A 19,984-nucleotide genomic window follows, 5' to 3' on the forward strand; every position below is an offset into this window, starting at 1 on the left:
CATCCAATGACGCTAGTTTGACGTTCTCCTAAGGATCATGGATGATGCGGTCTAGCAGGAAACGATTGGGGAAAGCTGGTTGAAAATAATTAGATTGACATGAGGGACTCGGGGAAAATCATCTGACATTACACCTTTGTTTTGTGACTCATTGCCCAGGCGACTTGTTGTATTTGTGATCGACGTAGTCATGAGTACATTGCATAGAAAGGGTTAGCACTGCTCATCATGAGGGATCGAGAGTGCTAGATCTGGTGTAATTAGATCGTTTGAGGTATTTCGAGATTGTTTGTGAGTGATGTACTATGTTGGTTAGATGGAAGCTTGATATAGTACTCCTACCCTGTATTATCTCAATAGGTCGCACGACCCATTTCCTGTATGAAGAGTTACACAGTTGAGAGAGAGACTTGGATGCATAGTTAACGAGTGGGAGATGTAAATCGAACATGGGCCAGGCCTAGTCCAAGCCGGCCACAAGGGGCAAGTTGGACCCGACCACCCGCAACACATGGAGAGAACCAACCATTTAAGTGGCTGGGTCTCTTCCCCCCCTCTTAGATCGATTCGCGATGGGAGTCTAAATAGGGGCACGGGTCTTAGGATTTTGGCTTTAAATAGAAATCTTGTAAGCCTAAGATCAAATCATCTGAGAAACCATATTCTTCCTCTCTCCAGTGTTTTGTGTTCTTTGTGGGATTCCATCTCTTCCTAGGGATTTGTGGTGTGGAGTTCTTTGTGAGAAGCCTATCATGATCGTGGAGATTCGCTCGTGTGCTCGTAACCATAATCTTGGTTTTTTATCCTTCTTCTGCTGCAATTTCGTACACATTCAAGTATGATCCAAAGTCGAGTTTATTTGGATCTAGTATATGTGATCTAACAAATAACTAAAATCATGTCTTAATAGGATTAGACATGATTTTAGGGTTTGGTTGGTGATTGGCTCAAATATGGAAAGCCATATCTCCTCTTATATCTTAAAATTTGTTTGATAACAAGATAATATTCATTTCATTCTCATTGTTTTCTCTCTCAGAGATTTTTGTCATCGAACTCTCATTCTCCCCTAGTGTGAGTGAGAAATACTAAGATTTTAGAAAAATCGTACTGAGAGATGGCAGCGACATTGATAGGAATGGGTTGCTACTGTGTTGGGAAGAACATTTCGTGGAAGGGCTAAAGTCACATGGAGGTCCTATGATAGTGGGGCTCAAGGTAACTTTTGTCTCCCCTTCTTGTTGATTAAATTGTTGAAAGGCCAACCCTACTGGTAAGATGGTCCACATCTGTTCCTAATAATGGTATCAAAGCCTCCCCTACTAGTAGGGCTGTAAATGGATAACCAAAAATCCAGATTCGATCCGCATCTGTATCCGTTGAGGGGCATCCGTATTCGATTAGAGATATCCGGAAAAAAATCCGAATACTACGATAAAAATCCGAATCCGAATACTTAATTATAAAAAATTAAGTAAATAACAATCTTGAGGGTTTTTGAAGATTCAACAAGTTCTAGAATATGAGGAAAGGAGAATCATGATCTAAAACTATGGATTGAGAGTGAATTGCATCCACTAAGGGGAGGAAGGTTCGGGTTACACAAGGCAGAGGTGTAAACAGATGCTCGAAAATCCAAATTCGATCCGCATCCGAATCCATCCGAATCCATTTAGAGGTATCCGTATTCGACTAGGAAATATCCGAATCCGATTAAATCTGATTCGTATCTGGGCCGAATCCAATCCGTTTATAGGCCTTACCGGTGGGAGCTTTCAATTTTTTTTTAATTGGTGTATGCATATATTTTGACCCTCATTTTCATAAAAAATCAAAAACTAATTTTTGGGTTCTTAGTTAGACATCACAGCACAATAGGCCAACCAAAGGCAACTTGTCATGCCTGGAGTAGGCCTCGTGCCAGACAGCTCACTCACAAGCCAGCCCGTGCATCACACCATGCTCCTACACTATCGCACACCTAGTGCATCCTTCTGTCACCATTCTTCATGACCTTGTAGGCCTACCCTCCCCTTCTCTTCTTCTCCTTTTCGGGTTTTGTAGCACCTGTGGCTCTAGGTGCTTTGCACCCGTGGCCCGTGGTGGGGCATCCTTGTCCATCACTGGCGCAAGCTTTCCTGTCGGTAGTAGGTCATCAGATGACCTAGAATTCAAAAAAATAAAGAAATAAAGAAATAAAAACCCAAAAGAGTTGCAGTTTGTTCATGGTGGTTAGTTGTTGAAGAAGAAAAAGATGCTAGGCTTTTAGAAACCTTAGTGAAAAGTCATTTTTGCCCTTAAGTTTGTTCTTTTTTACGCTTTTTGTTTAAACATGGTCCATGGACTTTGGCCCATTTTAAAACTAATTGTTTGATAACTTCTTGGGCTTCGAATGGTTTTATTAAACCAAATAGGATTTTTAACTTTAGGGGCGCTGCTCTCTGTGCCACAACGCAGGCGCAGGCTGTGCCCAGCACATGTGGGTGGGCGTAATGACCAGCCTACCCCTTGCACAGGCTGCCCATGTGCCTGGGCGCAGCCTGCGCTGCGGCACAGAGAACATTCTCCCTTAACTTTAACACATTGTTTTAAAATAGAGTTGGATTCTATCAAAATTGTTTTGGGACTAAAGTGCTTTGAGACCAATGGGGTTAAATGGTGATTTGGGAGTGTGTTGCTCTATGGGCCTTGAATGTTGTTTTGTACATAGAGCCTAAATGAGCTAGTAACTTAAATGTTAAGCAAACATTAGGGTATTGTTTGGGGCATAAGGAATTATATTCACATGATATATTCATATATTATGAGATAAATGTGTGAGTTAAAATAATATGTGTGTTTATAAATTTATTTTTCATAAATAAATGTGGGTTTATAAATTTTTTTTTCTCACATAAATAGAATTAAATGATCTATTTTATTCATTGTTTCATAGTTATGAGAAATAAAATGAACCATGTGGATGGCATATGTGTGAATTTTCTCTCTCTCTCTCTCTCTCTCTCTCTCGCCCCTATTCAAATAAAGAATATAATACAATAAAGGGTGTGACTAGGACGACACGTGTCATCCTAACCACTACCAGGATCACAGATGCAATGTCCCAATACATAGTCTCCAACTAATATTAACAACGAAGTAATATCAGAGTGCGAAAGATGAAATATTACATTTTAAAAGATCAGAAATACAGGCAGAAGCATTTGCCATAATAGTCACTTCATGTTCAACTATTGGGTGATAGACATAGTTCATAGTTTTTGTCTTAAGCTGACCATGAGGTAACTACACAAAATATAATATATAACAGACAAAGTTATTATAAGAGCACAAGGCCCCAAAACAAAACAAGATAAGAGGGGACCAAGTCCCAGCCATCAGTGTGCCCCAAAGGCACAATCATCACAAGAACATCCATCGCAGTGCTCCTCAGTCACCGCCTCTGGATCCTCAATACTGATATCATCATAATCCGAGGATTGAACATCAAGACCAGTAAAGTAACCATCACCTATAGCAACATCTAAAAAGAGGTGTGCACAAGGGATTAGCTCCATAGAGCTAGTGAGAGAGAAAAGGGGATGCACAAACACACACAGTCACAAATAGTCCATGATGCATATAAATGATAGTAAATGTTCCACCTAACATACAATGTATGTCAATAGGTATATGCTACTATAACAACTCGGGAGACACTGTGGGTCACTTAACACATCACCACAGGCAAGCCTCAATTGTTACCATGGGGCTAGCGCCGGTCATAGCCTCATACCACCCAGAGGTAGACCCCGATAACCAATGACTATCCCTGGCCTAGCCTCTCTCACACTCCACAGGTGGCAAGTGCCCTGATTACCCAACACCCAGTAGCATAGGGAACGAAAACCTAATCCCAATTATACTACATGCAGTCCTATCGCCTCAAGAGGTATTCCGGGTGCATCAACGTCCCATACCATCTAGCACCCGGGTACCAGCAAGACACGACACATATAATTTTACGTCATGGCATGTAATAGAAATTTACATAATTCTGAGGTTTAGATGTCGGTACTTCCCGGCATTGTAACTCGATACTAGCATGGATACAATTTTACATCAACATCACGTCAACCAAGTAAGAGATAAAATGAAATTATGAATCATGCTTGATATGATGCAAATAGAATGAATATTATACGTTTAATAATATAAACAGGTCCAAACAATCACTCAAAAGCCACTCAACTTGTCAAATTCCTGATTGTTTTTCGATTTTTCGGGTCGCAATCGAACCTTGATACTACTCTTCGCACCTGGGGCTATAACCTATGTTAATGGAACCATTAGAATATGTTAAATACTGTTTTAGAAGGGTTTAGAGTCCTATGGTTACCTTGGTATAGGTTGGATTCAGATCTAAACACAAAGATGTGTTGTCAGCATCTCTGGGCCTTACATTAGGCCTTTGGGGAAACACCTAGTGAATCACCCAGAGAGCAAAATACAGCAACAAAGGGGGGTTTCTTTCTGGGATCTCTTTGTTCTATATCACAACAACCTTGGGGAGCAATGACAATGGTTTTACCCATGGTTGACTCATGCTTTGGTCCCATGTTCCTTCCTTGGATCATGGCCATTGGGTCTCATTGGTGCTCCCATGGTAAGGATGAAAGCAAGGTTTCATGGGGGTAGGGTTCATGATGGTTTTCATGTTTAAATACTTTTTTGGGGCCTTTGGTGAAGTTCCATCAGGATTGGATTGAATTTGGTCACAAAACAGCTACTGGGCCTTTCATTGGGCATTTGGTGAATCGCCCAGTGCATCTCCTAGCTTGTACAACACTTTCAATAATTTCAAATATTTCTCTACAAAATATTGGGATGATGCTCAGTGGTTAGTAATGGATATATTTAGGTCTCTAGGATGGGTTTACATGATTTCAATCATGGTGTCCCATTTTGGGTAATGGTTTTGATTAAAGCAACTATGGTTCATTCTCTGTAAGGCTATAATCTGCTTCATAGCATTCTTAATCATATAAATCAATGTGTTATTAGTTAATCCAAACCAATATAGGCTGATAAGTTAACAGCATTGGGGGAACCAGGAGAAGAGAGACTTGAAAGAAGTCCATAACAAAGAAAACAAGTCTACTTAAAGAAGCTGAATATGAAGACCCCAAGACGATACAATGTGTTGATTCTTTTCACAATCCCCTAGATATGATCTCAAAGTCAGTAGAAGTCCAAATTTGGTTGAAGGAGCTGAAAGGAACCAGATTTATCAAACAAGTTGAGATTGGTCTAATGGGTTATCTAAACCTAACCAGAAGCAAATCTTTAACAATAACAACAAACTCAGTCTTATCCCAACTTAATGGGGTCGGGTACATGGATCCAAACAACACAACTAAGGGAAACTGAGTTCTACCCAAGAAAAGGGAAAGAAAAGATGGGAAAAATGCCAAATGAAAGATGGAAATAGAATAGAAAAAGAAAGATGAAAGAGATACAACCCAACACGAAACATAGGGTTTAAGTTAGCACTTATCAAGCCAGACAATACATGAGAGGGCTATGGGTTGGGCTGAAATTGTGTTTTTTTTTAGTTGCTACTCTTCATGATCTACCTTTGCCACCCCTTAGGTTGAGCTTTGCCACAGTAGAATTCTAACATATGCAAAACAGAGTTATAGCCTCATTTAGTCATCTTAGTTAAACAATCTAAAAAGAATTATTAGGGAACTCATTTTTTTTTCAAATTGATCTTTGAACACCCCCCCCCCCCAAAAAAAAAAGTTCCCAAGTAATAAACTCACATTTTTACTGAATAATCGAGCACCAGCCACCAACTTTCGGGTGATTTCGCCGGACCAGAGGCAAACTGGTGTGTAGAGGCTGTAAATGTCAATATCTGAGTAAGCTTGAAAGAAGCTCCTGATGTATGTATTGCAAAGGCTACTTCCTTTATTACTCTTGAAGTCACATTCCTTGAGTATGTTATGATATAGCTGATCTGAAATAATTGCATGACTCCAAGCAAATTCGATGAAGCCTATTTGATCTGTTTCATCATTAATTACAGCATTCCCTATCTGAAATTTCCATGCAACAATTAAGTGATATTATCCATCTGATAATTATAAAGAAATTAATGTCACTAATTAGGATTTTTTTAATTTTTTTTTAACTTACCATGAAACCCTTTAGGTTAATTACTGAGTCTTTGCTTGCTTTCTTGTTACTTTCATAAATGAGTTCTGCAAGTTGGGGAACATAATGGCCAGCATAGCTTTCTCCAGCTATGTAGAATTCATGGGATTTGAAACTTGGGAATCTCTTGAACCATCCCAGTAGGAAGGCATATGAATCCTTAACTGTAACTCCATCTCCTAATGCCTCTAAATCTTCAGTTTTGTTTGTGTATGAGAAACCAACACCTACTGGAGCCTTTACAGACAGAAGATTTGCAACTGACAAATTACACCAAGAGTAATATGTATTAATAATAAACAAAAAAAAAAAAAAAGGGAATGCCTTTTCATATTACTTTGGATCTTTGAAATCAAAATTGCTGTGAACTGAATCAGATTTAGTTGAAACAGTTCACATGGATAATTAAGAGACCAACTCTTTCACATCAAGTTCTTGCAACCATTAAGATCTCCATTACATGCATGATACTAGTAACCAATTATCATTTGGAATGCAATAAAAAGAAAAGGACGTACCCAGTGCGTGAGGATCCTGCCACTGCGAGGAGGGTCATAATGTTCACAGCATTAATGGTATACAAAAAAAAAAGGGTGTACCAGTGCATGAGGCTTCCGCCACTGCTGGGAGGGTCATAATGTATGCAATCTTATTTGGCATACAAAAAAAGGGCATACCAGTGCACGAGGCTCCTACCATTACGGGGAAGGTCATAATGTACACAGACTTACCCCCGCTTCGCAGAGAGGTTGTTTCCCAACTCGAACCCCCAACGACCCCTAGGTCGTAGTGGAGCAACCTTACTGTTGTGACGAGGTCATTTGGTATATAAAATACCACCTAAAACAAAACCTAATTCTAATCTATTAATACTCATGTATTGCTTGTAGTATCTCTAAGAGGGTTTTGAGCTGGGTAAGGAGGCCTTTTGGGTTGGGGATTTTTATAAATAATATCAATTTTATTGCAAAGAAAATGAGAAGAAATGGCTTTCTGCAAAGCTTTGGCTTGATCCTTGGCATCCTGTTGGGATTTTGATTCTTTAATTTGGGTCTGACAGGTTGCTCTTGGGTAGACTATTATATGTGATGGTAGTTGGCACTCTAGTCATCATCTCCAAGTAGGTACTTTTCTATGTTATATAGTCTTTAGTTCTTGTTTGATAAATTTCTGACCTACCCAAGAGAAATAAATTACTAAATTAGACTAAAATTTACAATTTACTGTTTGGAGCAAAAATGGTGCTACTAGAACCCCTATTCTTTGCTCATAATATTGCACTCCACCTTTGACACTTGGAAACCAAGCAAAAAGGCAAAAAAAAAGAGCTCTACCCAAAGAAATTATTAATCTGATATCTAAAAAGAATAGTTAAAGCAAGGCAGTAAAGGAAAAGAAAATGTTGAAAGTTAGGTTTTACCTTTGTTCCAGGAAAACTTATTGAGTACAAGGTCAGATTGATTTTTTCGTATCAAGAATGGTCCCAACTCCTGAGCAGCACCATAAGCAACAGATGAACAACCCGGTCCTGCATTCCCATCTCATGTCATTTTCAAAAGCCCACTTCTTTTTATTAATTTCAAATATGAAAGAGAAATAACAAATAATTTTCTACACCCATAAAGAAAATTTGAATTAATTGATAATTTGTTTACCCCTATACCTCAGTTAGAAGCCTTTTTATCTACCTTTGCCTCATTTGTTAGCTAGGTGGGTTTATAATTTGATTATTTGATGACTATATGGAAAGGGGAATTTTTTTTTAACTCATCTCAACCCTATAGTCCATCATGTATAGAGTTTTTTCTTTCAGTTTTTAATAATCGTGTCCATTAAATATAGTTGACAATTTGAACAATTTTTCAAAACATCATTTTGATATGTGGTTATGTCAGATAGGATTGATATTCTATGTGAATGATGATTTAGACAACAGGTCCACAAAGTTCAAATACCAACAAATTAATACTATGATATGTTAGAAAAACCAAGACAAAAAAAAAGGTTTTATCCCTACCATTAAGTATTTTATTTTAATTTCCAAAAAGTATTTATTGATTATGAAGATTTAAATTAATTTTTGTCATTATCTAATTTTAAACATATTATTAGATAATGAAAAATCTAATGGTTCATGTACTCACACCATTCTACAAGTCTAAGGCCCCTATAACTTCCTTTATGTTATGTGTTTGAAAGGATCAAGACTCACTATTTTGTGGATCCCATCTAAGAAATTAGATTAAAAACAAGAAGCCTTAACTTAGACCCTTTTTCCTTTTTCAATTTTTTTTTTTTTTTTTTTTTTTTTTTGCGGGGTGGGGGTGGGGGAGGGGGGTGTTAAGGGTTCTATTTACTTCCAAGTAAAAACTACATAAAAGGAAAATTATTAGGTAAAATCAGTATAAACTACTACTTTTCTAACTATTTTGCACCACTTACTTTAAATGGCAGCCATGAAAACACTTCATTCCAAACTCAGTACCCTAAAAACTATACTTGGTTGTCCATAAATATAAAGTTGAGACACTTTCAAATCAAACACAAAAAGAAGGTAACCCACAACTGGCCAACTCAAAAATCAATCTTCTATTCATGAAACTCACTTTTCTTGTGTTTTCCATAAAAAAATCTATCAACTTCAGAACAACCCAACATAGCCTCCTCACCAATAAATAGAACAGAAAATTAGGAGGAGATGTTTGGATAGGAAGAAAGCTCTGCCCTTGTTTAAGATATGAACCTTATTTTCTTAGGTTTTTTATGATAAAGCCAAACAAGCTAAGCTGGAAAGAGAAACAAAAAGTTACATGCATGGATTTCAGACATGTGAAATGGTGGATCCCATACTCCCATGCATCTTTTGAGTGGTAAGGCCATCCTTGTGTTTGCTATTTCTTTGGTTGGTTGTCTACCCAAACAGACAAATTGGAGAAAAAGTCGTCAACAACCGACAAAGGAGGATAAGCTTTTCCCACCTCATTTTCTTTTCGGAAAGTGATCCTTTCCCTCTCTTTTTTCTTTTGTTTTCCAATTTTTCCCTTTTGTCTTATCGAAAATTTAAATTTTCAATGGACCCAATTGATATTTCATGGAAGGATGATATTCTTAAAACTATCTTCTTGAAATAAGCATATACATCTTTGAAAACAAATAAGATTAGATATTGAAGATAATTAGTAAATTTAGATTTGGTAAGAATTTTTTTCGACCAAAAAAAAAATATTTGGTAAGAATTTTGGATAACAAGGGGTTTTGTTCTTGCAAGTTTTATGAACGTACAAGTAAATAGAAGAAAAATATAATTTATTTAAAAAAAGAGAGAAAAGACAGATGAAAAACTTTTTTAGTTAGAAATTAGAGAAAATAAAATAATAATAATAATAAAAAAATGTGGACCTCGGCACAATAGTAAGGTTGTTACTGATAAAGCTGCGTACATTATGACCCTCCCCAAACCCAAAAATAGAAAATACTAATGACAATAAGAGGGAAAATCAATATAAAATATTATTATTATTAAGGAAAGAGAACGCCAACCAGCCGTGCAGAGTGCACCGCCCCCACACCTTGACACAAAGGCACACAAAATGACTGCTACATCCCTTGGAACCCCAGAAATGATCAGGGGTGTGGCGATCATTTAGCACACCCCTGTGTCAAGGAGCAGAGACGGCGTGTGAGGTGCAACTAGGTGGCGTTCATTCTCTTTTATTATAATTATTATTAGAATTTATTACTCAGACCTTCCCTATGCTATGCCTTAATTATAGTCTACACCCCTTGATTCACAACAATTACACTTATCCCTATTCTGTGTGATTAAATTACTCAAACCGCCTCCTAGATTTTACCCTATTTTTAATCACCTCTCCTGTATTTTCAACAATTATAGGAAAGTGATTGATAGTTAAGGGAGGGGAATATAATTGTTGTAAATTTAGGGGTATTAAATGTAATTAAAGCATAATATAAGGGAGGTCTAAATAATTTACTCTTATTATTATTATTTTATCATAAAAAAAAGAGCAATAGTAGAAGGAATGCAGTTTTACCTTATCTAAAACCCACCCCTTCTTGTGAGTCTTGTGACTTCTTCACTTTGTTTGTTTGGATATGGGGTTAACCATTTTGCCAGCAAATACTTTACAAGGAGGAAAAAAAAAATTAAAAAAACAAAGAATCAAAGTGGGTGGCCAATTAGCTAGATAGAGCCTCGAGGGTCCTCCAGATGTTTTTCATATAATAAATGAAGTGAGGCGCAGATGGCCATTGGAAGATGATATCTTCTCTCCATAATGATCTCAAGACCCAAGCAGGGAAAGACCAATTGGTCCCCCCACCCCCACTACTTTACAGAAAAATACAGAAAAAAAGAGAAAAGGATAGGGAGAGTGAGAGATACCTTGATTTGTCGCTTCTTCCAACACTGCATTTTCATAAAAGACACCTCTGCCCCTGGAAGTGCTAGCGTAGACCACATTCTTCGATAGAAAAACTAGGGAATGTTTTCTAGGTGGAACGCAGAGGTCACGCCACGCATGCCAACCAATGAGAGCTCCATGCGGTGACACAAAAGGAGGCAAAATTTCCGCCATATATATGGGGGGCATGGCGATCATTCCGGCCCCTGTTGTGCGTGGGCATGGCCTGTCCGTCCCACCCAAAAAACATTCTCCTGAAAAACTATTTCCTATTTTCTATTTTCCTATTTCTAAAATCCTTTTTTTTTTCTTACACAAATATGGTACGTAAACATTTTGTGTTCTTTTTTGTTTTTTTATAAAAAAATGTATTGATCGATGAATGAAACATGATCAATACATCAAGACTTAAACTTACTAGGACAACCAACTAGCCCAGTTGGTTTAAGGAATTGGTATCGGATCAGCAGGTTAGATGATCAATTTGTATTGGTATCAATAGAGGTCAATATCGATTCTTAATCAGTCTCATATCAATGGATCAATACGGACCAAGGGTAAAAAAATCTAATTTTAAGAATGTTGCGGGTGAAAACCTCCGATGCCCGGTTCTCCCACGGATGAGCCTGCAAAAATCAAGCGATGAGCACAAGAGAGCCGGTGTGGCTCCGGCCTAAGACTCTCCGATGCTCAAGTCAGGTCTCCAATGCAACAGCGTAACTGCGTAGTAAAAGCAAGATGAGGAATGGTGCTTCGTACCTGGGTATTTATAGAGTGAGGATGAGATGAGGCGGTTGGGAGAGTCCTAGTATGGTAGGAGTCCTTCTTTCGGAAGGTTCTCTCGCGTAGAGCGGAGTAGAGAGTTATTTTCGGGGTCGGACTCTTATTAAGGTAAGAGTCCATGTAGAGTGTGATTCCGTGTTGCCCTGGGATCGTGGCTCGATCCTTATCCCGTGATTCTCGGGATGCGCTGACGTGGCCCGGAGATCCCGGGTGGGGCGCTATGGCAGCTTCAGTGGAGGAGGGCTCGGCCTCGAAGGTCGGCTTAGGAGGTCGGCCCGAGAGGTTGGTCTCGGCCGTAAGCTCGGCCAGGAGTCTATGGCTGACCTATATGAGCTCGGCCTCAGCCATCGGCTAGCTTGCGCGAGTCTGCCTCTGTCAAATGACTTATCGGAGATGGGGTCGGCCAGGTTTCCTGCTCGGCCCAATTCGGTTCTCGGATTGAGGTCGGGTCGGCCATGTGGCAGCCTTGGATAGGTGGGGTGTTTTATGTCTCATCACAGGCCCCCCACTCATCAGGGGTCGGCTTGGCACTGATGAGTAAAGTTTTCAGGTCTGCTCGTCTGGAAGATTTTTGCAGTCGAGCCGAGCTTATTTTTTGTCGTGGATTTGACGTTGCACGGTCTGACGGTTGGGTGTCAGTGCCACATCAGCAGAGTCATTATGGCAGGCTCGGGAATTCGAAAAGTCCTTTGATCTGGGCCGTTGAATTATGCTAAGCTCTGCTCGGCCGTTGGATCAGTACAACCCAAGAATTATAAATAGGCGACTCCTAACTATTCATTCTTCACTGCTCTAAGTTATTGACTTCTCGGCAAGCTCGGATTCTTCAGCTCTGTAGCGCTCGGTGTTTACTGGTTCGTGATCAGCTCGGCCTTTGCTTCATTCGTGCTCAGCTCATCCTTAGCTCTTCTTCAACCAGTAAGTCTTCTCCCCCCAGTATGTCAGTTGGTAGTAGTCCTATGGGTGAGCTGTTCGCCGGGGCGGCAGAGGGCACGAGTCCGAGCCGAGAGCTCCCCGCTCGTTCTCCCACCATAGACTTGTTGGGCTCGACCTTGGATGAGCCCGATGTAGTGGAGCTTCGTCAGGCCGAGGTGGCCGAGCCTCCGTTACTCCTGGAGTTCGACCACGCGGCCCAACCAATCGTCGCAGATAGAACCGAGAACTTTGGGTCGTCCTCATCTGATGAGGGATCAAGTGAGGGAGATTCGTCCGAAGTGGGAGTTGGCTCGGTCAGCTCGTCCGCTGACGTCCCTGAGCTCGAGGAAGGGAATGTCGGCACCATTCCGAGCACGATCAAGGAGGCCGACCTCGCCTATCTGAGGACGACCTATGCCATCCCCAAGGACATTCAGCTCCGAGCTCCTAACCCCGGGGAGATGGCCTGTTTCATCAGGCCCGACGAAGTGGCTTTGTACGAGACGCCTTTCAAGTACGCGTTCAGGCTCCCTGTCCTCGGCTTGGTGGACCAAATCTTGGACCACTTCCACCTGTCCCCTGGTCAGCTGGTGCCGAACTCTTAGCTGGCCGTGTACGACTTCTATGCCCTATTTTACGAGATGGGCCGAGGTGCAAGCGTGGCGCTTTTCTCTCGGCTCTTCTTCTTGAAGAAGTCTCCCGAGAAGGGGTGGTACTATTTTTGCCGCCGATCTGGGAAGAGTGCGGCCCTGGGCAGCCACAAATTTCTGGTCGGCACGCCGACCTTCAATAAGTATTAGAAGCCTCGTTTTTTCTTTGCTTCCATTCCAAACAGCCCTTTCCGAACCGAGTGGAAGGAGATGAACTTGAACTACATCAATAGGGTACTGCCCCTAATCGAGAATGAGCTGACCTCTCTTGACTTAATCCCCCAGATCCTACCCTTTGACGTCCTTCGGCTTCAGGACGAGGGGTTTCTTCAAAGGTGGCACATGACCCCTAGTAGGAGCCCGAGCCGAGCCCTTTTCTGTTCCCGAGCTGACCTCTTCATCTAGTCTTCATTTCTTTTTTAATTTGTTTTTGACGTTTGGTTTCTCATGCAGTGGTCGGCCATATCCCCCCTATGGATACAGCTTGGCTAAGGGCCGAGACCCTTGCGGACCGAAGGAAGAAAAATGTTGAGAAGAAGTCCCGGGGTGAGTCTTCCAAGGCCCCCAAGGGCAAGGCCATTTTGTCGAGCCCGCCAGACGCTGTGGTTGGCCTTGAGGCCGAGAAGAGTATGGGCCCAGCGGGGTCTCCGAGGAAAGGGAAAGGCTGAAAAGGTGAGAGGAGCCTGCCAAAAGATACCAAGCGTCAGAGGGTCTCGGTCAATCTGACGAGTGGTGGCCTTCTGCCCGTGGCTTCACCCCCCAACATCTCCTGATATGTCTTGGGGAGGGCCTCGGCCAGCAATGTTCCTGTGAGGCCGACCTGGCGCCTCTTCCCCGGGGATTCGGCATTGACGTCGGCCGCACACGCCAAGGAATGGCTGGATGCAGGTCGGCTTCCGACCAACAGGGAGAAGCTCGAGGCGCTGTCTGACCCTGAGCTCCTCTCCACCCTGTTTCAGGATTTCAACATGGTAAGTTTCCTGGTCGGCACTTGTGATTAGGTCCGACCTGTGTAGTCGGCCCTGACTTTTGTTCTCATGCTTTTTTATAGGGCTTCGCCAAAGCAGTGGAGACCATGCTTCGCTTTCAGCAGCTCTTGACCGAGAACCACTCCTTGGGCGTCCAGTGCAAGAAGGCCTACCAGGATGCCCAGGATGCCGTTCAGAGGCGTCGGGAGACCCAAGAGAAGCTTACTGCCATCGAGGCCGAAGTGGAGACCTCTCGGGCCAAGGTGATCAGGCAGAAAGAGAAGGTCCAGACTCTACAGGCTCAACTTGCCGAGACGAGGGAGAAGGCCAAGGAGGACCTGGCCATGGCTCGGGACGAGGCGATCAGCGACTATCTCCAATCGAAGGAGTACGCTGATGTGTGCCACGAGATCAGGAAACCTCCCTTCGCCGAAGGCTTTGAGGCAGGCCGGGCTGATCTCTTGGCCGAGATCAAGGCGGTTTATCCCGAGCTCAATCTCTCACGTTTTGATGACGACGTGACTACCTTTGCCAGGGAGTTGGGAGATGAGGAGGGAGCAGAGGTCACCCAGGCTCTGCCCCTTGACGAACTTGCACAGGCTGACGTCTTCCCTCTTGATGCTGAACCCCAAGACCCCCTGGCCGAGCCTACCGCCATGGATACCACCGAGGTTGCCTCCAAGTCCAACGCCGAGGAGATTGAGATGTAAAATTTTGTTCGCTGTTTTTTTTTTTTTTTTTTTTTTTGAGGGGCCGAACTGCCCACCTTGTAACCATGCCGAGCAGTCTGCCTATAATGAATGAAAAAATCTATTTTTGTCAGAATTTGTCCAAGTGTTTTAGCTCAGCACTCTTAACCTTCTCTTCCTTGTGTACGTTGTTCCATTTGAGGTTGTGGCCGAACCGCCGAGTTGTTCCGCTAGCTGAGCTTAGGGACTTATCTGTTTTTTACCCATGCTTCACGTGGTCTGCGGCTCGGCCATGCCATGCCTGAGGTCCATGTGATTCTCACTTTAGTTGGTTAATTCGCCATTCCCATCGGTCCGATTGGACAGGCTATCATATAAGCAGACGCGTGGCCGAGCAGCCTTCCTGGCCGAGCGTAATGCCTTAGCTTAGTTTCAAACTTTGTTAGGCTCGGCCAAAGGGGGAGTTTGCTCTTGAGAGGTCGGCCAGGTCTATGAGGACCGGTCTTACGACCTTGCTGCCGACCTATAAGGGTCGGTCTTCAGGGTCGGCCAGGTCTATGAGGACCGGTCTTACGACTTAGTTGCCGACCTATGAGGGTCGGTCTTCGAGGTCGGCCAGGTCTATGAGGACCGATCTTACGACTTGGTTGCCGACCTATGAGGGTCGGTCTTCGAGGTCAGCCAGGTCTATGAGGATCGATCTTACGAGTTGCCGACCTATGAGGGTCGATCTTCGAGGTCGACCAGGTCTATGAGGACCGGTCTTACGACTTTGATTTAGGAGCTTGCAAATACGTTAAGTGGTGGAGAAAGACTTTATTTAATTGAATCAAACGTCGGGGCTGAAGCCGAATACAAGCATGCTCAGTTATTGAAAAAACTTCATCAAATTTTCTAAGTTCTAAGGTCTCGGTACCTTCTTGCCCCCCGGAGTCTGAAAGCGATATGTCCGGGGGTGAATTTGCTTGGAGATTATGTACGGGCCTTCCCAGTTTGGTGCTAAATTTCCTTGCTGCCTTGGCTGGGATGCGCTAAGCTTTTTGAGGACAAGGTCCCCTTGACGGAAGTGCCGCTCTTTTACTCTTGAGTCGCAATACTTTGCCGTCCTCTGTTGGTATGCCGCGTTCCGGAGTAGGGCATTTTCTCAAACTTCGTCGAGGAAGTCAAGGTTGGCTCTCAGTCCATCTTCATAGGTCTTTTCATCGAAGTTGAGCACTCGGTACGACGATGCCATAATTTCGACCGGGGCGAGGGCTTCGGTCCCATAAGTGAGGCGAAAAGGACTCTCCCCGGTTGGTGTTCTTACTGTCGTCCTATATGCCCATAGGACACTTGGGAGCTCTTCCACCCATCTTCCTTTGGCCTCATCTAACCTTCTCTTAATGCCGGCGAGCAATGTTCGGTTGGACACTTCTACTTGTCCATTTGCTTGCGGATGAGCTACTGAGACGGGTCGAAAGTCAATGTAGAAGTGTTCGTAGAACTCTCGGAAGGCTGGGTTGTTGAATTGCGTGCCATTATCTGTGATGAGCACTTTCGGTAGCCCGAACCGGTAGATGACCTTATCTCGGAAGAATTTCTCCATGTTCTTCTCGGTGATGGTTGCTCGACCTCGACCCACTTGGTGAAGTAATCGATCGCCACTACCACGTACTTCCTGTTTCCCAATGCTGGGGTGAAATCTCCGAGAATATCCATTCCCCACATAGCGAAAGGGATTGGGCTCAGCATTGAGGTCAGCTTTGTTGCTGGTCGGCTTGGGATTGGTGCAAACAGTTGACACTTCTCGCACGTCTTCACATACCTCATGGCCTCTTCTTGCATTCTTGGCCAATAGAATCCTTGCCAAAGTATCTTGTATGCAAGAGCTCGGCCACCCATGTGACTCCCGCATATTCCCTCATGCACCTCGGCCAAGGCATACTCGGCTCCCTTTGATCCAAGGCATCAGAGGAGAGGGGCCGAGATTGCTCTTTTGTAGAGCACTCCATCGATCATGGTGTACTTGGCAGCTCGGATCTTGACCTTTCTTGCTTCGTCTTAGTTCTCCGGGAGCAGGTCATTCTCCAAGTAGTTGACAATGGGTTCCAACCAGGTCGGCCCGTCCTCTTCAATGTGCTTTACGCTTTCTTCTTGTAAGGAGGGCTTCTCCAAGATTTCTATGTATACTGATCGGCTCAGATATTGGAGGTCGGCCTCGGCCAACCTTGACAAGGAGTCAGCCGCGGCATTCTCTTTTCTCGGTATTCGAGTCATCTCAAAGTGCTCGAGTTCAGAAATCAGATCTCGTGCTCGACTCAGGTAAGCTATCATCCTTTCATCTTTCGCCTCATAGTCTCCATTGACCTGGTTGACCACGAGTTGGGAGTCTCCTCGCACCTTCAACCGCTTTACGCCCATTGCTTTGTTGACTCGAAGTCCAGCTAGGAGGGCTTCATACTCGGCCTCGTTGTTCGAGGCGGGAAACTTGAACCTCAGGGCATATTGGATCAGAAACCCTTCGGGGCTTACCAGTATCAGGCTGGCCTCGCTTCCTCTGGAGTTGCTTGAGCCATCGACATTCATGGTCCAAGTCGGGTCGGCCATAGCCCCGACCTTTTCTACTATCTTTTCTTCCCCGACTTCAAGGTCGGGCCCTATGCATTCGGTGATGAAGTCGGCAAGGGCTTGTCCTTTTATCGCCGTCCTCGGATGATAGCTTACTCAGCTCAACTGCCCAGGTGATCAGCCGTCCCGAAACGTCGGGTTTGTGCAATATCTTCTTGAGTGGCTGGTCGGTCAGTACCGCGATCGGATGAGCTTGGAAGTACGGCCTTAGTTTCCTTGCGGCCGTAAAAGAGCGAATGCTACTTTCTCGAACCCGGAGTATCTTGTCTCGGCATCGACAAGAACGTGGCTGATGTAATATATGGGTCTTTGAGTTCGACTTTCTTCCCTAATTAACACCGCGCTGACCGCTACAGGGGTAGCGGCTAAGTAAACTTGAAGCTCCTCTTTTGGCTTGGGTCGACTGAGAAGAGGCGGGTTCTCCAAATATTTCTTCAGCCCTTCAAAAGGTTCTTGGCATTCGTCCAACCAGATAAAGTCCTTTAGGTTCCGGATATTCTTGAGGGCCTTAAAGAACGGTAGGCACTTGTCGCCCGATCTCGACATGAATCGTGCCAACACCGCTACTCGTCCGTTTAGCCTCTGTACTTCTCGGATCGTCCTGGGAGGGGTCATCTCTTGGATGGCCCTGATTTTTGCCGGATTGGCTTCGATGCCTCTAACAGAGACCATGAAGTCGAGGAACTTTCCCGAGGTCACGCCGAATGCACACTTGGCGGGGTTCAGCTTCATTTGGTTCTTCCTCAATACGCCAAAGGCTTCTTCCAGGTCGGCCAAGTGGTGTTCGGCCTTCAAACTTTTCACCAACATGTCGTCCACGTAGACTTCCATGTTTCTTCCGATCTGCTCGCGGAATATATAGTTCACGAGCCGCTGGTATGTCGCTCTGAAGTTTTTCAATCCGAACGGCATAACCTTGTAGCAAAAATTTTCTTGGTCAGTTCGAAATGCCGTGTATGACTCGTCCTCCTCATGCATCATGATTTGGTTGTACCTGAAATACGCGTCCATGAAACTCAGCATATCGTGACCTGCCGTGGTGTCGATCAAGAGGTCGATTCGAGGTAGCGGGTACTCATCTTTTGGACAAGCCTTGTTGAGGTCGGTGTAGTCGACACACATTCTCCACTTCTCGTTCGATTTAGGGACCATGACGATGTTAGCCAACCAGGTTGGGAATTTTTCTTCTCGGATGAACCCTGATCGGTGAAGCTTCTCCACCTCTTCTTTGATCGCAGTTTGTCGATCAAGTGCATAGTTCCTTCTCTTCTGTCGAATTGGTTTTTGACCTGGATCTACGTGGAGCCGGTGTTCAGCTATATGCCTGGGTATGCCCATCATGTCGACAGCCGACCAGGCAAAGACATCGGCGTTCGCCTTTAAGAAAGCTCCGAGCTGATTCCTTTGATCTTCATTCAGTAATGATCCAAGCTAGACCACCTTTGCTGGGTCATCTTCGCTGAGATGAAATGGGGTCAGGTCTTCCATGGGTCGTCCTCTCCTCTCGATAAGCTGATCCCGCTGATCCTCGGGGAGGTGTTCGACGCACATTGCCATTCCTCGGACATTACCTTTGTTTTGATTGACAAAAGTAGCATAGCACTCCCGCGCCTTCTTCTGGTCGCCTCGGACCTCGCCGATACCGTTCTCGGTGGGGAACTTCATCTTCAAGTGTGTCGGGGAGATGATGGCTTGGAGAGCGGTCAATGAAGGACTGCCGAGTATGGCGTTGAAAGCCACTACCAACCGTACTACTATGAATTTGACTTGGATCGTCGCCTGGCATGGAGCTTGCCCAATCGTAACCAGCAGGTCGATTGAGCCCTTGATGGTCGCGGTAGCTCTCGAGAACCCGTGAAGTGAGGTGCCTTCCGGCTTGAGCGCTTCGTCGCCGAAGCCAAATTGTCGGTACCCTTCTAGTGACATAAGGTCCACGGATGCGCCGGTATCGACCAATACACAGTGGACGAGTCTCTTCGTAATTTCTACCTACACCACTAAAGCATCATCATGAGGTAACCTTATACCTTCGAGGTCGGCCTCGGTGAAGGAGATCGTCGCCGCTGGCTTGAGCTTCTTGGTGGGCATCTCGGCAACTCCGATGAACCGTGCGTTTGCCTTAGCCTTTCGAGTAGTCTCTTGCCCGGGCCCTCCGAGGATAGTGTATATGGGAGCTCCCTTATCACTGCTAGGCCCGGACCCATCCTCTTTCTTCTCAGCTCGGACTTTATCTTCATCTCGTTTGACTAGCCTATTTTCGAGGCGAGGCTGTTCTTTGATCCCGCTCTTCAGGCCGCCGACCCCCATGCTCTTCTCGGCCTCCTTTGACATATCGCTTCAAATGGCCCGCTTTTATCAGCTCTTCGATTTCTCTTTTCAGCTGATAACAATCCTCGGTGTCGTGGCCGGTGTCCTTATGGAACTGACAATATTTGTTGGGATTCTGAGATGACCCCGCTTGCATCGATCGGGGTCGACGGATGTACCCCCCGTCCTGTATTTGCATCAAAATCTCCTTGCGCGAGGTATTCAGTGGGGTGTAATTGGGGCTTCGAGCTCGATCCGACCTGTCGGCTCGGTGATCCATCCTGGGCCGTTTGTCTTCCCTACGGTCATCTATTGTCGGCCTTTTCTTGTCAGGTCGGCCTTCTTTTCCCTTCCGGGCCTGGAGGACCTCGGCCATATTTACAAATTCATTGCATCTCTCCAAGAGCTCGGCTAGGTTTCTGGTCGGCTTCCGGGCCAAGTCC

General features: G+C 44.3%; 1 protein-coding gene across 1 annotated transcript in view; it reads right to left on the reverse strand.

Annotated features, from left to right (window-relative positions):
* Nucleotides 1-3,144: 3,144 nt before the first annotated feature.
* LOC122643482 (serine carboxypeptidase-like 35) overlaps nt 3,145-19,984 on the reverse strand; it is a 36,466-nt gene continuing 19,626 nt past the window's right edge. The window contains exons 2-7 of the mRNA XM_043837100.1: nt 7,619-7,726; nt 6,181-6,458; nt 5,805-6,080; nt 5,616-5,655; nt 3,438-3,511; nt 3,145-3,285 (exon numbers count right to left, since the gene is read on the reverse strand). Of these exons, the coding sequence (XP_043693035.1) occupies nt 3,145-3,285; nt 3,438-3,511; nt 5,616-5,655; nt 5,805-6,080; nt 6,181-6,458; nt 7,619-7,726 (917 nt within the window). The remainder of the gene's footprint in view (nt 3,286-3,437; nt 3,512-5,615; nt 5,656-5,804; nt 6,081-6,180; nt 6,459-7,618; nt 7,727-19,984) is intronic.

The sequence above is a fragment of the Telopea speciosissima genome, chromosome 10, assembly GCF_018873765.1.
Source record: "Telopea speciosissima isolate NSW1024214 ecotype Mountain lineage chromosome 10, Tspe_v1, whole genome shotgun sequence".
NCBI lineage: Eukaryota > Viridiplantae > Streptophyta > Magnoliopsida > Proteales > Proteaceae > Telopea > Telopea speciosissima.